General features: G+C 41.0%; 1 protein-coding gene across 1 annotated transcript in view; it reads left to right on the forward strand.

Annotated features, from left to right (window-relative positions):
- Window positions 1–15756, forward strand: part of SDCCAG8 (serologically defined colon cancer antigen 8) — a 434015-nt gene that overhangs the window by 32377 nt on the left and 385882 nt on the right. The window contains exon 4 of the mRNA XM_030196427.1: window positions 12803–12916. Coding sequence (XP_030052287.1) covers window positions 12803–12916 — 114 coding nt within the window. The remainder of the gene's footprint in view (window positions 1–12802; window positions 12917–15756) is intronic.

The following is a 15756-nucleotide window of genomic DNA, read 5'->3' on the forward strand; positions in this document are numbered from 1 at the left end:
AATTTCCTCTTCTTGGGCTGAAACTGGAGCACTCTCTCTTCAAGAGATTTCTAGTGCAGCAACATGGGCTTCTAAGCTCTCTTTTGCATGACATTACAGGCTGGATGTGGCTGCCAGGAGGGATGCACATTTTGGAGCGCAAGTGCTGGCGCGTGGTGTGGCTTGTTCCCACCCTATCTAGGGATTGCTTTGATACATCCCATCTGTAATGGCTGCATCTGCTTGATGACAAGGAAGGGAAAATTAGGTTCTTACCGTGATAATTTTCTTTCCTTTAGTCACAGCAGATGCAGCCATGATCCCTTCCTGTCTGTTGCTATCTGCTGTAAATCTATTTCAGGTTCTGTTCATGTTTCCTGGAGATTCCGTCCTTGGGAGAAAGTCGGAAAACAGTCTTCAGGATTCTTGTTCAATTAAAGGAGGATGACTTAATTCCCTCCAGTTTCATGTTTTGGAGGATGAGTTTATTCCCTCCGGGAGGATGAGTTTATTCCCTCCAGTTATGTCTCAGTGGAGGATGAGTTTATATACCCTCCGGGAGGATGTTTCATTCCCTCCATTCTGAGTTAATGCCCTTTGTTGTAGGGCCATCGTTCGCTGTGAGGAAAGCTCATGTTATTCCCATTGCGGTTTGCCATACTGCTTTGGAAGCTTCAAATACTGAAGAGAGGCGGTGGAGCAAGCTGGTATGAGGCACTGAAAAAAGTGTGCTCTCTATCTCCCTCTGCTGGTTGATGGACACAACCCATCTGTAATGGCTGCATCTGCTATGACTAAAAGAAAGAAAATTATCACGGTAAGAACCTAATTTTCCCTTACATACCATCTCAGCCTGTACCTTGCTCAAGTTTCCTGATCCCCTGCCTCACCAATTTGATTTAGCCTTTTGAACATTAGATCCATTAAGGCTAAACAATTTTTGCTTAGGGGCCTAATTTAGACATGTTATGCCTTCTTGAAACTTGGCTCCAGGAATCAGAAATTGCTTATCTAAAACAAGCTTCTCCCCCTGCTTATACTTATTTGCACTCTCCAGTGTAGGGCCAGTGTAGATATGGTCTAGCTATACCTGCTTCTCGTACATTGTTAGATCTTTTCTGTACTACAGGTTCCACCTGTGGAATCTCTTTGCTTCTGGTTACATGCTTAGACATCAGTGGATTTTCAATTGATCTATCACCCACGTCCAATTTCCTCTACCTCTGTTCATCTTCTACAATCCTATATCAGCTCTGTAATGGCAATGTTTGTTCTTGACACAGAGTTCTGCCTAAGTATTGTTATCATATTTAATGTTTCCTTGAAAGTGCATAATGAGTTCTGCCTAAATATTGTTATTATATTTAATGCTCTCTTGAAAGTACATAATGGACTCCCAGGACAGGAATTGATAGCATTATCATGTTAAATGATCTACTGATTTATACTAAATGGAATAAAAATATGCTTAGGGCTAAGGATGACATTTCAAATGAGTCTTTGGAAACCTGGCCAGCTCCTGGGGATGCATTGAGAAACTGTCACATCCTCAATTACACATCAGCCTTATTGAATTAAATGATGAGATCATGTTTATTAGTAGGTATAAAGACAGGAGAACCGGGGCAAACAGACAGAGGTCTCTCCTGTAGAACAGACATGTTGCCCAGGCCCATTGTGCCCACTGAGACTCTCTGCCTGGCTGCACCCGGGACCTCCCTGTCGCTGGCGAAGATGTCTGCAACTCAAGCGGTGATGTATGATTTACTTACTTGAATAAAATTTATGTAATAACTTTTGATCGCCTCTGTAGTATATGTTTGACAGAGATATACCCGAAAGAACCTAAAGCAAAACAGGCTCCCACCTTTTGGTGGCCACTTGCCCTGTTATTTTAGACAACTTTAACATTCATCTAGATGACCCCACCCCCTAGCCTCCTACACTATAGACTTTGTCTTTCCTACATGTCCTGGAAATATGAAGTAATAAAAATACCACCGGTTCAGCAGGCCATGCTTTAAATAATATATTAGTAGTCCAAAAATCTATGTCGGAATTCACTCTTGCCTCTCCACTTCCTCTTCCACAGACAGATCGCTTTCTTTGTACTCCTAGGTCTATACCCTGATCCATTAACACATAGAAAAGGCAGTCTACTTGGACACTGAAGTAAGGGGTACCTGCCAATACCCCTTGGTCAGATCTAATGTTGAAATTATCAGGGCCCCTCCCAGCCTTTCAATTAATTCATCCACTCTAGGCATCATATATGCTTCGAGTTTGGAAATTGCGTTAACCTTCTGGAAGTCAGTGCAGTAGTGAATACTCCTATCTGGTTTAGGAACCAATTACTCATTGATTCTTTTATGATGTTGAGTTTAAGGATGTCTTTCACTTCCTTAGTCACTGCCTGTCACCGTGCCTCAGGAATCCGATACAGATGCAGTCGGATTACAACTCTAGGATCTGTGATAATGTCATAGGATGTAAGATATGTTGAGCCTGGAATATTGGAAAAGACATCCATGTTTTCGGAACCAGTTGCTCTAAATCCACTTTATGGGTGGCTGAGAGCTGAAGAGGCTTGGACTGTGATGGGATTGGTAGTCCAAAGTCATCTTCCTGGACAAGTGCCGCAGTCATGGGAGTCCACTTCTTCAGTAAACTCACATGGAAATTTTTTGCTTTCTGGTTTACCCACCTTGTAATTCATGGGTCCTTCTTTTTCAACCACTTCATAGGGCCCTTGTCATTTGCCCAGCAGCTTGCTCTGTGATGAAGACAGGCGTATCAAAATCCTGTTTCCAGGTTGGAAGATCCTGTTTACTGCTTCATGAGTCAGTGCTTGTGTTTGTCCCACTTGGGCCTTCATCAGACAGAATTTGATAGCAGCCACCCCTGCTTTCTTAGCCTTTCTGGCATTTTCAATATATTATCCATCGGGTTTTAACCTGGACTGTGTTCTTCTTCCCGTATTTGTCTGACCACATCCAAGATTCCCTTGTTCGCCTTCCATAGAGTAACTCAAATGGAGAAAGCTCTGGGGTTACTTCCCTGATGGTGAATAATACATAGGGAAGTAGGATTTCCCAAATCTTCCCATCCTAAGTGACAAAGTACTTCAGTATTTACTTAAGAGTTTTAATGACACACTCAACAAGGCCATTGGTCTGGTGATAGAATGCATTACCTACAGACCTGAAGCAATCAAAGAAACATCTATCTTCCGAAAATCTCTGAAAACATTCTTCGTCAACAAGGCCTATAATGAGAACCTATAACCTCACTAAGTCCACTCAACTATGAACGCATACCTTCTATAATTACCCTAACAACTCCCTTCCTTCCTCCCTCACCCTTCCTTAATCGCTACACATTACTAACTGTATCCGATATCCTGTTATGACAATGTTACCAAATCTATGTAAGCCACATTGAGCCTGCAAATAGGTGGGGGAATGTGGGATACAAATGCAATAAATAAATAAATAAATAAATAAATAGTACACAGTGGTCTGAACTGTCTTCACTTTCTGTAAGACATATGTCATGACACATGACATAAGGCATTCCCTGGTCTTTAAGGATCTCTGTGGGTATTCCCATGTATGGATAAATCTCCCACAGAGCATTCGCTACTATGACAGTTTTTATATTGCATAATGCAGTGGTTTCTAGATAGCGGGTTGCATAATCCAGGATAACCAGAATATACTTGTTGCCTTATGTGGTTGGCTTCAGTGGCCCTACAAAATCCATGTCCACTCTTTTGAACAGTGTCTCAATGATGGGCATATCATTCACAATCACTCAGGTCATATGAAATACCTCTAAAAAGACAATCCTTTTAAACAGTTGTTTTTTGTGCTAAGAAAATACAGTGTGACCAAACCAAATTCAGTGGTGACCATTATCTATCATCACACCAAAGTGATGGGCATAGGCATGAGAGGGGCAAGTGGAACCCTTACAGAACTGTTCAACTGGCAGGCCGGACGTGATTGGAAATATTTCAGGCAAAGGCAGCTCATTGTGACTCGGGCAAGTCACTTAACCCTCCATTGCCCCATGTAAGCCGCATTGAGCCTGCCATGAGTGGGAAAGCGCGGGGTACAAATGTAACAAAAAAAAACCCCAAAACCATAGTAAGTGATGGCAGAGACCTGAACGGTCCATCCAGTCTGCCCAACAGTCACATTCATTATCAATTCAAGATTAAATCAACAATGAACATAATATTATATACTTAATCATGGTCTTCCTTTGGTGTTTTTTGGACATAGACTGTAGGAGTCTGCCCGGCTCTGCCGTTATATTCTAACTACTGGAGTTGCCGTCAAAGCCCACTCCAGCCTATCCAAATCCATCTTGTCATTTGCGGGACAATGAAAGTAAAAATGTGCCTGGCACTATCCTCACGTTCCAAATTGCTGGAGTTTCCATCAAAACTCTCTCCAGCCCATCCTAAACCAGATTGCTATATGCGGGACTCATACAGTACAAGTCAGCACAGCACTGGTCTTAGTTGATACAACCAGAGTTGCCATCTAAGCACCACTTGACATGCAAACACATATGCAACCCTTTAAGTTTTGTTTTTTTATACCATTAGTTTTCTAATTAGAGATCATCTGTGTTCATCCCACACCTGTCACGTTTCCTGGCTGTTCTGAGCATGGACACTGGTGGCCATCTTGGATCCAGGCTTATTTCAGGGTTTGGCGGCCATCTTGGATAGGCCTGTTAGGCCAGGGCAGCCATCTTGGAGGTGGCAGCTGCAGGAAGGAAGCCCTTATTTGGCTGCAGGGTGTTCCCGATGGGGGCTGCCATCTTGTTTTCAGCTGTGCCTGGTTGAGCCTGATTCCTTCCTATTTAAGGCTTTGCCCTCAGTCTATCAGTGCTTCGGCTTCTACTCGGTTCGCTGACTAGTAGCAGTGCTTTGGATCTTTTTCTGACAGATACCTGGTTCTGACCTCTGCCTGTTCCTGGACCTGCTTCTGACCGCTGCCTGGTACTGACCACTGCCTGTTCCTGGACCTACTACTGCCTGCTGCCCGGTACTGACCACTGCCTGTTCCTGGACCTACTTCTGACCACTGCCTGGTACTGACCACTGCCTGTTCCTGGACCTGCTTCTGACTGCTGCCTGGTACTGACCACTGCCTGTTCCTGGACCTACTATTGACCGCTGCCTGGTGTTGACCTGTTGCCTAGCCCTGGTTTGTTGTTACCTGCTGCTTGGTCTAACCCTGTAGACTTTGTGCTGGACTTTGTTCTCTCTGTTGCTGGCTGCCCGAACTCAGGGGCTCAACTCCTGGGGAACGGTGGGAGGCCCAGGGAGGACTCAGGGTTTTGGCCAACAGCCCGGTGAGGGTTTCCTTCATCGTGTTCAAGGGCTCACCTCTCCTTGGGATACATTACAACACCTTTTTGAATTCTACCACAGTTTTATTTCTCCACTACCTCCATCAGGAGGGTATTCTAGACATACACCACCCTCTCCATGCAAAAGAAATTATCTGACATTACTCCTACCACCCCACAACCTCTATTCATGTCCTCTAGTTTTACCACTTTCCGTTCTCTGGAAAATATTTGTTTCTATATTTATTTAAACATCTGTATCATATTTCCCCTGTCCCTCCTTTCCTCTAGGGTATACATATTCAGGTCTTCTAGTCTCTTCTTAGAAAAATTAGGCCATACTGTGCTTCTAGGCTCTCTCTTCCCCCAAGTGGCCCCCTCCTAACAAATGTAGGCCAGCAGCATTATTTGCCAATGATAGGGCTGAGGGACTAATAACTGTTCTATCTCTTCTCCTTCTAGGGTTTCCTTGGCTACCCTATATAGTAAATAAAATATGGGAGATCTGCCTTATATTGGGGTCCTGGTTACTTACTGATTTCCCATCTATCTTGTGCCTTGGCTTGGGCTTTTCTAAAGCATTCATCTTTCATTCAGGCTGTCTTGAACTTCTCAGAATTTTCCTCCCAATTCCACTCAGGGTAAAGTAAGGGGTCTGAGATATCCTGGGTGGCCTCCTCTACATCAGTGTCCCTATCTACTGCTGCTCCTAGGTTCTGAGTGTAATGTAATTCTCTGATGTTGCCTCTCACGTTCATTTTTATTTATTTTTCTTACATTTGTACCCCGCGCTTTCCCACTCATAGCAGGTTCAATGCGGCTTACGTATTATATACCGGTACTTATTTGTACCTGGGGCAATGGAGGGTTAAGTGACTTGCCCAGAGTCACAAGGAGCTGCCTGTGCCTGCAGTGAGAATCGAACCCAGTTCCCCAGAACCAAAGTCCACCACTCTAACCACTAGGCCACTCCTCCACTCCATACCTTCTTCATCCCCTCTGGTGCAGTCTTTCACAAAATGTCCCTTTTCCCCATATTTGAAACAAGTGAGGAGATCCAGTTCCTGCATTTGGGCTAGCATTGGGCACTGGGTCCTTAGTGAGGGCGGCCATGTGCTCCATTTTTCTCCTCTGTCTCCCTGGACTTGAGGATAGTTGCTTCTCTCTGAAGTTTTCAGACACAGTTTTGGTCCCCTGTTTCCCCAGACTCATCCGTGAAGCTCTCAAGGACAGGTTGAGCTTGGTGGAAAACTTCCACCATCTCCAAAGCACACTCTAGTGTCAATTTGGAATGTTGCCTCATAGGTGAGGGTCAGACTCTCCACTCACACTTCAAGGAGAATGACTTTGGCTATCTCCACTCTTCTTTTTCCTTCTGGCTGCAACCATTTTCAGGCAGCTTCTTTAATTTGGTAGAAAAAAGTTTGAGGGTTATTGTCTGCATGAAAGACCCCTTTTCTGAACCGCTGCCAAGTTTATGCTTCCTGGGTGCACTCCACCCACTCCAAGATGATGGTCTTAACCACCTCATATGTGGCTTGGTGTCTTGGAATACGGCTTGGTTGCTGCTGGTTAAGAGGTTTCCTAAACAGGTAGTCCACATTGTCTCCAGCCAGCCAGCTATGCGAGCAACTGTCTGAGTTTGCTAAGAAACAATCTCTGCCATCCTTTGGGGAGTCATTTGAGGCAAGATAGAGATGAGAAGGTTCACTTGAGATACTGATCTCTCTAGTGTCTGGGACATTTGGACCTGAGAGCTGCTGATGTTCATAATGTGCCTAAATAAACTGCTGTTGCTCTTGATGCATGAGCTACTCCTGCTGCTGCTGCTGCTGTTGGTCCTCTACAATGGTCAGGAACAGCTTCTTCATAATTAGCCTGTAACATTCTCCCCGCTAATGCACTCTGTCCCTGAAGAAAGGAAAAAATAAAACCTTGCTTTTTGGCTCTAGCTGCACTTCTGCTCCCTTTGATAGGGCATGTCTAGTCTCTGTAGCCCAGCTATCTGTGTTGTAGTGAGACCTCAAGCCCTTGAGGTTAGGGGGAGTGGAGGAGTAGCCTAGTGGTTAGTGTAGCTGCCTCAGAACCAGGGGAACTGGGTTCAATTCCTACTGCAGCTCCCTGTGACTCTAGGCAAGTCACTTGAGCCTCCACTGCCCCAGGTACAAAATGAAATACCTAAGCTCTTTGAGCATGGACTGTCTTTCTTCTATGTTTGTGCAGCGCTGTGTATGCCTTGTAGCGCTATAGAAATGCTAAATAGTAGTAGTAGTAATGTAAAACACTTTGATTGTAACCAAAGAAATGTGGTATATCAAATCCCATCCCCTTTCCTTTCCTTTAGTGGATTTTTCCACCTTTAAACCAGGAAACACAGGCCCAACCACCAGAACTATATGTAGCAGACTGAGCAAGGTTGTGACATGGAGTCTCAACAGACACAGCCACTCAGAAAGGTGAACGTAAACAAAACACTATTTATACTCAAACGAATGTAATGTTCCTAGATAATTCTAATTTCTGTATATTAATTAGGTTGTACATAGAAGTCATTCCTAAATGGACACACACATACAAATGTTTATTTTCTGTATATAAATTAAGTTATACATAATACACATTCTGAAATATTATAGTATATTTATATTGTTATGATTATATATTATTATTATATTTTTACTTTATTACTGTCTTATCATTTATATATACACTTGTTCTTTCTATTTACCTGAAAGCAACCAGTCTGTGTCTTGGCATGTTTTGATTGCATCACGTTTAATTTTTAATGTCATTTGTTTAATTTTAGTGTTTTGCTAACATTTTAATTGTTTTACTCTATATGTGTTATGTACTGCTTTTAGGGGCTCCTGAGGCAGGCCAGAGTGGACAAAACACAACTCGTGTCGAGTCCAGGTTTTATTAATAAACTTTTGCTGTGAACTTTTTCAAGTCCGGTGGAAGTTTCTTTACATTATCCATCTTGTCTCCTTCACTGTTATTTTGTGCTGAAGCACTATAGTGCAACATTCTCCATGCAGATGGCGTAGCTACGTGTGATAAATTCCTAAAAACATCCACCCTGGACCAACAATACTTGCCGGAAACCATTACAAATTTTAATCAAATTCATTCTAACACAACTATTTCCGTTTTAACAATGATATCTATCTGCAAATCATGGGCACTGCTATGGGCACCAGAATGGCAACCCAATATGCTAACTTCTTCATGGTAGAACTGGAAGAGACATTTTTCAATACATATCAAACTAAACCCTTAAAATATTACTGGTATATTGATGACATTTTCATGATTTGGACTGAAGGAGAAGAGACTCAAACAATTTTACAGTTCCTTCAATACATACCATTCTACAATCAAATTGAAAATTGACTACACCCCCCCCCCCCCCCCCAAAGTCAACTTTCTAGACACCACAGTTTCTATCAGCATTGTCTATATAGAAACATTGATATACAGGAAACCTACAGACAGATGCTGCTGTCTCCACAACTCCAGCTTCCACCCTTCACATATAAAAAAATCAATTATATACTGCCAAGCCAAACAATACCACCGTATGTGCTCTGACCCAAGAGACAGAGATAAACAGCTCAAAATTCTGACTGATTCCTTCAGACAAAAAGGCTACAACCTCATAATAATCTTCAAGAATATTGCTTCTTCGAGGTTTGGGGGCGTGTCAAGATGGCGGCACGCTGCTGATCGCTGTTTGACTCTCTCGTGGGTAACGCTGAATTAAAACTTTATCCAGATCTAATGCCTCATACAAAATGTAAAGGGCCGGTCCCTCAATGGCCAGAACTTCCTCACCTCAGCAGCAATCCATCGAGAGGTTCGCAACGAGAGCTCCTCCCCATAACGCTGGGAAGATCCCTGCTGTCGCTCCGGGAGGAGGAGACCCTGGAGACTTGGGGCTAGATGTCACCCTTCCCCCCCCCCCCCCCCCCGGCGCTCAACCCTCCGCGTCTCCCCAAAGGACCTGTGTCTCAGTGGAGGCCTCCTGAACTCGAAGAAGTGACAGGAAGTCCTCTGGATTGAGGAATTGAGAATATGGGACCATCGGGAGGTCTGAAGCCTCTTTGTGCTTCGACTGAGCTTGCAATGCCATTAAAACAGCCAGAGTCAGTAACGCTGGAGACTATCTGAGAAACTCTTCAGCAGTTGGATAATACAGTGACTAAATCTATAAATGAAGTCTCGACTTCAGTGAGTACAGTTGAAACTTTATCAAATTCCTTAGTAGCTATAAAGATGGAATATAATACTCAAGTGAATAAAATTAAAGAGGACGTAAAGAATTTGCAAGATTGTGCCGCAATGGTGGTAAAAGATAAACTGATATTAATCATAAGATTGAACAGATAGAAAATTACAACTGTAGATTAAATCTCCGCTTTTTGAATTTCCCAAGATCTCCAGGTATTACCCCTTTGGAAGTATTTAAGAAATATTTCCTTGAAGTTTTGAAATTTACCCCGGAAACGATTCCACCGATAAATCGGATACACTATTTACCTAACAAGAAAATCTCGGAGAATTCTCTGGAAATATCTGGTCAAGAAAAGAAAGACATTAAATATATCTGAACTTTTGGAAACATCATTATCTTCAGAATCGGAAAGGACAACCTTATTGGCTTCATTTGTGTTTGAGCAAGATCTGGAAGTGGTGAGAAGGCTATCCCTCCGTAACTTACAAACTTTGTTCTATGGGAAAAAAGTTTGGATATTTTCAGATGTAACAAAGCAGACACAAGATATGAGGAAAACTATTTTGGCTTTAAGAACAGACACTTTGGCATTGGGGGGCTTCCTTTTATCTTAATTACCCATACAAATGTGTTGTCAAATATGTTGGCATAAAATATGTTTTTTTTCCAGAACAGTTATGTGCTTTTATAGATTTGAAAAAGATCCACACTGCATTACCCTAAATGGTTGAGAATTTATTTATTTATTACATTTGTACCCCACATTTTCCCACCTATTTGCAGGCTCAGTGTGGCTTACATAGTACCGTAATGGCATTTGCCAATTCGGTTGATAACAAATACAGATTGTATTGTGGTCTGATGAGGTAGGTGTGTTTCAGGCAACAAGAGGGTCGAAGGGAATGTAGGTTATATATTGTCCAGTAAGATCATTGGTTATGCTGTGTTGCTGGGTTTGGGGATTTATGGTGGGTCGGTGGGGTAAGCCTTTTTGAAGAATAAGTAAAAGGGGTGGGAATAGCCTGCTATTGTGTTTTTTTGTGACTTGTGTAATGATATTTTGTAGCTTGAATAGCCTGCTATTGTGTTTTTTTGTGACTTGTGTAATGATATTTTGTAGCTTATCTCCTGAGCATTATATGACTTACCCCCCTCAATTGTGGTCTAAAAGAAGATTAACCATTTGTTTTCTTTTGCTCTCATATTACTGATGTAAAGTTTTTTTTTTTTTCTCTTTTCTGAATTTCTTAATCAAGTGTTATGACTTCTAAAATGATTATATACCAATAAATAGAAAACAAAGGATATTGCTTCTTCCATTAAAATACCTAGATAAAACCTACTGCATTATAAAGAGAAGAAAGCCACAGAGAGAATCCCTCTTGTAGTGACATCCAGATCAAGTGCCAGACAGATATAGAGAAGGAATGAAAGTAGAACAAGAGAAGAAATGTAAAAACTAACCTGAAAATTTAATTTAGGAGAACATACAAACAAAAGTGGAACAGACTGAAACCAATTAAAAAAAGTTCCCAGACAACAAAGGTAGAAAAGAAAAAAGTTATTTTAATACTTTTTAAGGATTGGAATGGTGTCCAATTTGGAAAATGTACATCTTGTCTATATTTGTATTTAGCAGAATACAAGAGAGAATGCATACATTTCTTTTTCTCTCCTATCACTTTTGCAGTGCTTATATTGTCTGACTTTCTGGGGGGGGGGGGGGGGGGGAGGGAGATCGTCTCCATTTCTGTTTTTGTCTGTATGTTTTCTGTGGTCTCCTATTTTGTAGCAGGTGAGGATCTGTTTGTGTCCTGCTTGTGTGACTGAGGCAAAGGATTATGCCCAAAGCTTCTGAAAAAATTGGGTTCAGATTTTTCATTCAGTATTAAACACACAACCTCTTTTAGATCCTAAAGTATTTTTGTTACAGTGGTAGCCACCAGAGGTGACTGATGATCAAGCTAAGGTGCTTTTCCCCTGCCTGGTTATTGTACACAGGAAATTGGCTAGATGTTTGAAATCTCGAGTTACTCCATTATATGATGCATTAAGGCGCAAGCTGTGGCATGCATATTTCTTAAATAAGCTTACAACAATTAAGCATGGTCATTTGGAGTCCGTCAAGAGACAATGGTCTCCATTTGAAGATTGGTATGGCCAGGGGCCATTATCCAAAAAGTGCATTATGGTATTCTGTTTTGGGGAAGGTGCTCGGTGTTTTATACCCACTTTTTAAATTTAGTTCTTGAACAATAAGATCTCTGTTATTTATGTATATGTGTATTTATTTATTATGACATTGTTATGAATTTATTTAGTCATTTTTGATTATATATTTTGCATTGCCTCATAAGTAAGGGCTCGAGGGATAAGGAGGGTGGGTTGGATTTTGTGTTATATGATTCCTTTGTTGAAAACTGTTGATTCTCTTTCAAAATAAAGTCTTATACCAGAATCAATGAAGTTATTCCCCGTACAAGTCATTGTACAAAAGATATCCCATTTGGGATTATCACCTCTGGAACATACTCCTTCTATTGCCAAATACTTTGTTAAATGCAGACAAGTTTTTGTTTATATGGTCACTCTACAGCAGGGGTGTCCAACCTCGGCCCTTGACAAGTCGGGTTTTCAGGATTTCTCCAATGAAAATGCATAAGATCTATTTGCGTACAATGGAGGCAGTGCATGCAATTAGATCTCATACATGCATACTGGGTAGCTGAAAGTGACTGGAGGGGGAGTGTTTCTTTTTGCATCGAAGGCTGTGGTGTCTTACATTGCTAATTTAAAAGTGGGAGAAAGGAGGGATATGATGTGCGGAAATGTCACTTTGGTCCCCCCCCACCCATTTCAAGCTTGCCTCCTTGTTGCCACCCCAATTATTTCTGTCTAGACACATCACTGAACTTTGTTTTAGCCTAGGCACCCTGTCATAAAATTACTCTCCTCTTGTCTTTGCCAAAGAAGTAACTTCGACTCAGCCAGTAATTGATCAATTTTGCAATATTAATTTGTGATTGAAAGATGATAGAATAGGTCACAAATAATGCACAGGATTTTTCAGTAGCCTGATTGTAGTTAGTTATGAAAATTGTGCTGTGCTGGTGTCATATTTTTCTTGGTTGCACAAAATGTGAGTATTCCATGAGCTAAAGGTATGTGTAATGAAGGAGGACTGTGGATAATGTTCATCATGCTCAATTTGCTTTGTTTCAGAGAGCTTCGAAAGAGGCAGATGTTAATGTACATACTCTTAATGATCTTGTTCCTATCATTCATGATCAGTCCCAGTACATTCACCATCTAGAAGCTGAAGTCAAGTTTTGCAAGGTATGTTCTGTATTTGGTATTCTTAGTAAAAGCAATTTGGGTATAGAGGTAGCAGTCTTATGACTTTTTAGCTGTAACAATCCAGCTAACCTCCTCCTTTCCTTCTATAGTCTTCTCTCTCCATAGAGAAAAGGGGTTAGACAGTTTCCTAAAGGACAAGTCCATAAACCTGTACTAAATGGACTTGGGAAAATCCCACAATTCCAGGAATAACATATATAGATTGTTTGTACGTTTGGGAAGTTTGCCAGGTGCCCTTGGCCTGGATTGGCAGCTGTCGTGGACAGGATGCTGGGCTCGATGGACCCTTGGTCTTTTCCCAGTGTGGCATTACTTGTGTACTTAGAGCTCTAAGGAAAATGGCCTTCTGAGTAGGAGTCCCTTGAAACTGTCTTGAAGAGTAGCAGGATACTGGGAAAGCTCTATTTGCTCCCTCAGGAGGATTAGGAACTGGTTAATGGATAGAAAACAGAGGGTAGGTTAAATGGCCATTTTTCTTGGTGGAGGAATTCTTTTTCACATTCTCAATTGACACATAATAGAGGACACCATTTAGATTTATTAGCTTTTACTGTTACTCTCACCTATAGAATTAGCTCAGTTTTCTTGGTCTCCTATTTTTTGGCCAGATCATTATATGCTTTAGTTTACAATCAATTGGGAGCAGAGCAGACAATGAAAATATAAGCCAAGGGAGAAAATTTTTTTATTTTTTTATTACATTTGTACCCCGCGCTTTCCCACTCATAGCAGGCTCAATGCGGCTAAATATATGTCCGGAGGGAAAATTGATTCAACTAAATTCTGGTCTCAATTTCATCAGTTTTCAATAGCTGATTCTGTGAATTTTGATTAGCTGGAAGAAATTCTGAGTGAAGGTTTTAGATAAAATCGCACCAATGTGAACAAAGACTTAAGATTATACGTGAGAGTAGCAAATGGTTTGATTTAGAACTGCATGGGTTAAAACAAATATGCAGGAGATTTCAGAGGAAGTGGCAGAAATCTTTAGATCAAGATGTAAAAAGAGAGTGGAAACAGGCAAACGCTATTTATAAAACTGCGTTGATTACTGAAAGAAAGTTGTGGTATTCTAAGTTGATTGGTGCTGATGTATCTAATGTAAAAGCTCTTTTCCAACTAGTTGCTAGATGATCTGATAATTCCCATCTCACTCAGTTAGATGGTGCTATAACTCCTACAGCTGTTGGAGCTGGCAGCTAATTTTTAAGATAAACTCTTAAAAGCTAGAGCATTATTCTCAAATTTAACACGGATTGAAAGATATGAGGTAACAACTAGTTATTTTAGTGGCTGATGGGAATTGGACAGATTTTCTGCCTATTGATTGGACATTATTTAAATCACTGTTGCATAAATATTCTAAATATTAGACCCTTTTCTGCTTTCTTTGATGAATACACCTCCTTTTGAGGAGATTTAAAATGTTTGATAGGCTTCTTGCAGTTCAAGCATAGAGGTCTTTGAGTGATTTTAATATTTGTTTTGCTGCTCAGTTATCTTTTTTTCTTATTCAAGAAAAATGTAAAAACCTACCCTTCTAAGAAGTTTGTTAAAATTACTTTTTGAATAAGATTCTCTGTTTTTTTGCTTCCCAAGAGACTATCTTGGTTTTTTAATTATTGTTAAGAACCAGAAGGTATCAGTGGTATAGAAGTATATTGTATTCTAATGTAATGAATAGTGGAGGTGGTAGAGATACCTTCTTACTAAGGTGGAACTTGCTGCCCTTAGTGAGCACACTGCTGGCTGTGGAGTTATTTTTAAGGAGCATCTTCCAAGAGGACTATATGTGGACCCATATCAGTTGGCATCACTGCAATAGCACAGTGTTACAGAGTGGTTATTTTATCTTTATCCTGGACCAGACTAGGTGAAGTGTTCAGTTCACACCAGCTGGTTCATACTGCCCCTGATGCAGACTACCTTTTTATATGATCTGCTTCCTGATGAATAGTGGAGTGCCACAGGGCTCTGTATAGGGACCAGTACTATTTAACATTTATAAATGATCTGGAACTTGGAACAAGTGAGATGATTAAATTTGCAGGCGGCACAAAATTATTCAAAGTTGTTAAAACACATTAAGACAGTGAAATATTGCAGGAATACCTTAGGAAATTGGAAGACTGGGCATCCAGATGGCAGATGAAATTTAATGTGAACCAATGCAAAATGATGTACATTGGGAAGAATAATCCAAATCATAGTAGGAGTCAGTACCCAAGAAAAAGATCTAGGTGTCATCATAGACAGTATGCTTAAATCTTCTACCCAGAGTGTGGCAGGGGCCAAAATGGCAAACAGAATGCTAGCAATGATTAGGAAAGGGTTGGAAAATAAGACACAGAATATTGTAATGCCTCTGTATAGTTCCATGGTGTGACCTCACCTTGAGTATTGTGTGCAATTCTGGTTGCCGCATCTCAAAAAGATATAGCGGAATTAGAAAAGATTCAAAGAAGGGTGACCAAAATGATAAAAGGGATGGAACCCCTCTCATATGAGGAAAGGCTAAAGGGGTTAGGGCTCTTCAGCTTGGAAATGAGATGGCTAAGGGAGAAATCTTATCTGGTGTAGAATGGGTAAAACTGAATTGATTTTTTTGCTCTTTCAAAAAGTACAAAGACTAGGGAACACTCATGTTATTACTTTAAAAACGAATAGGAGGAAATATTTTGTCACTCAACAAATAGTTAAGCTCTGGAACTTGTTGCCAGAGGATGTGATTACAGTGGTTAGCATATCTGGGTTTAAAAAAGGTTTGAACAAGTTCCAAAACCATTTAAAAATGGTTCAGGCCTCCATTGGCAGCCAGT

Source organism: Microcaecilia unicolor, chromosome 3 (assembly GCF_901765095.1).
Source record: "Microcaecilia unicolor chromosome 3, aMicUni1.1, whole genome shotgun sequence".
In the NCBI taxonomy this organism is placed as follows: domain Eukaryota; kingdom Metazoa; phylum Chordata; class Amphibia; order Gymnophiona; family Siphonopidae; genus Microcaecilia; species Microcaecilia unicolor.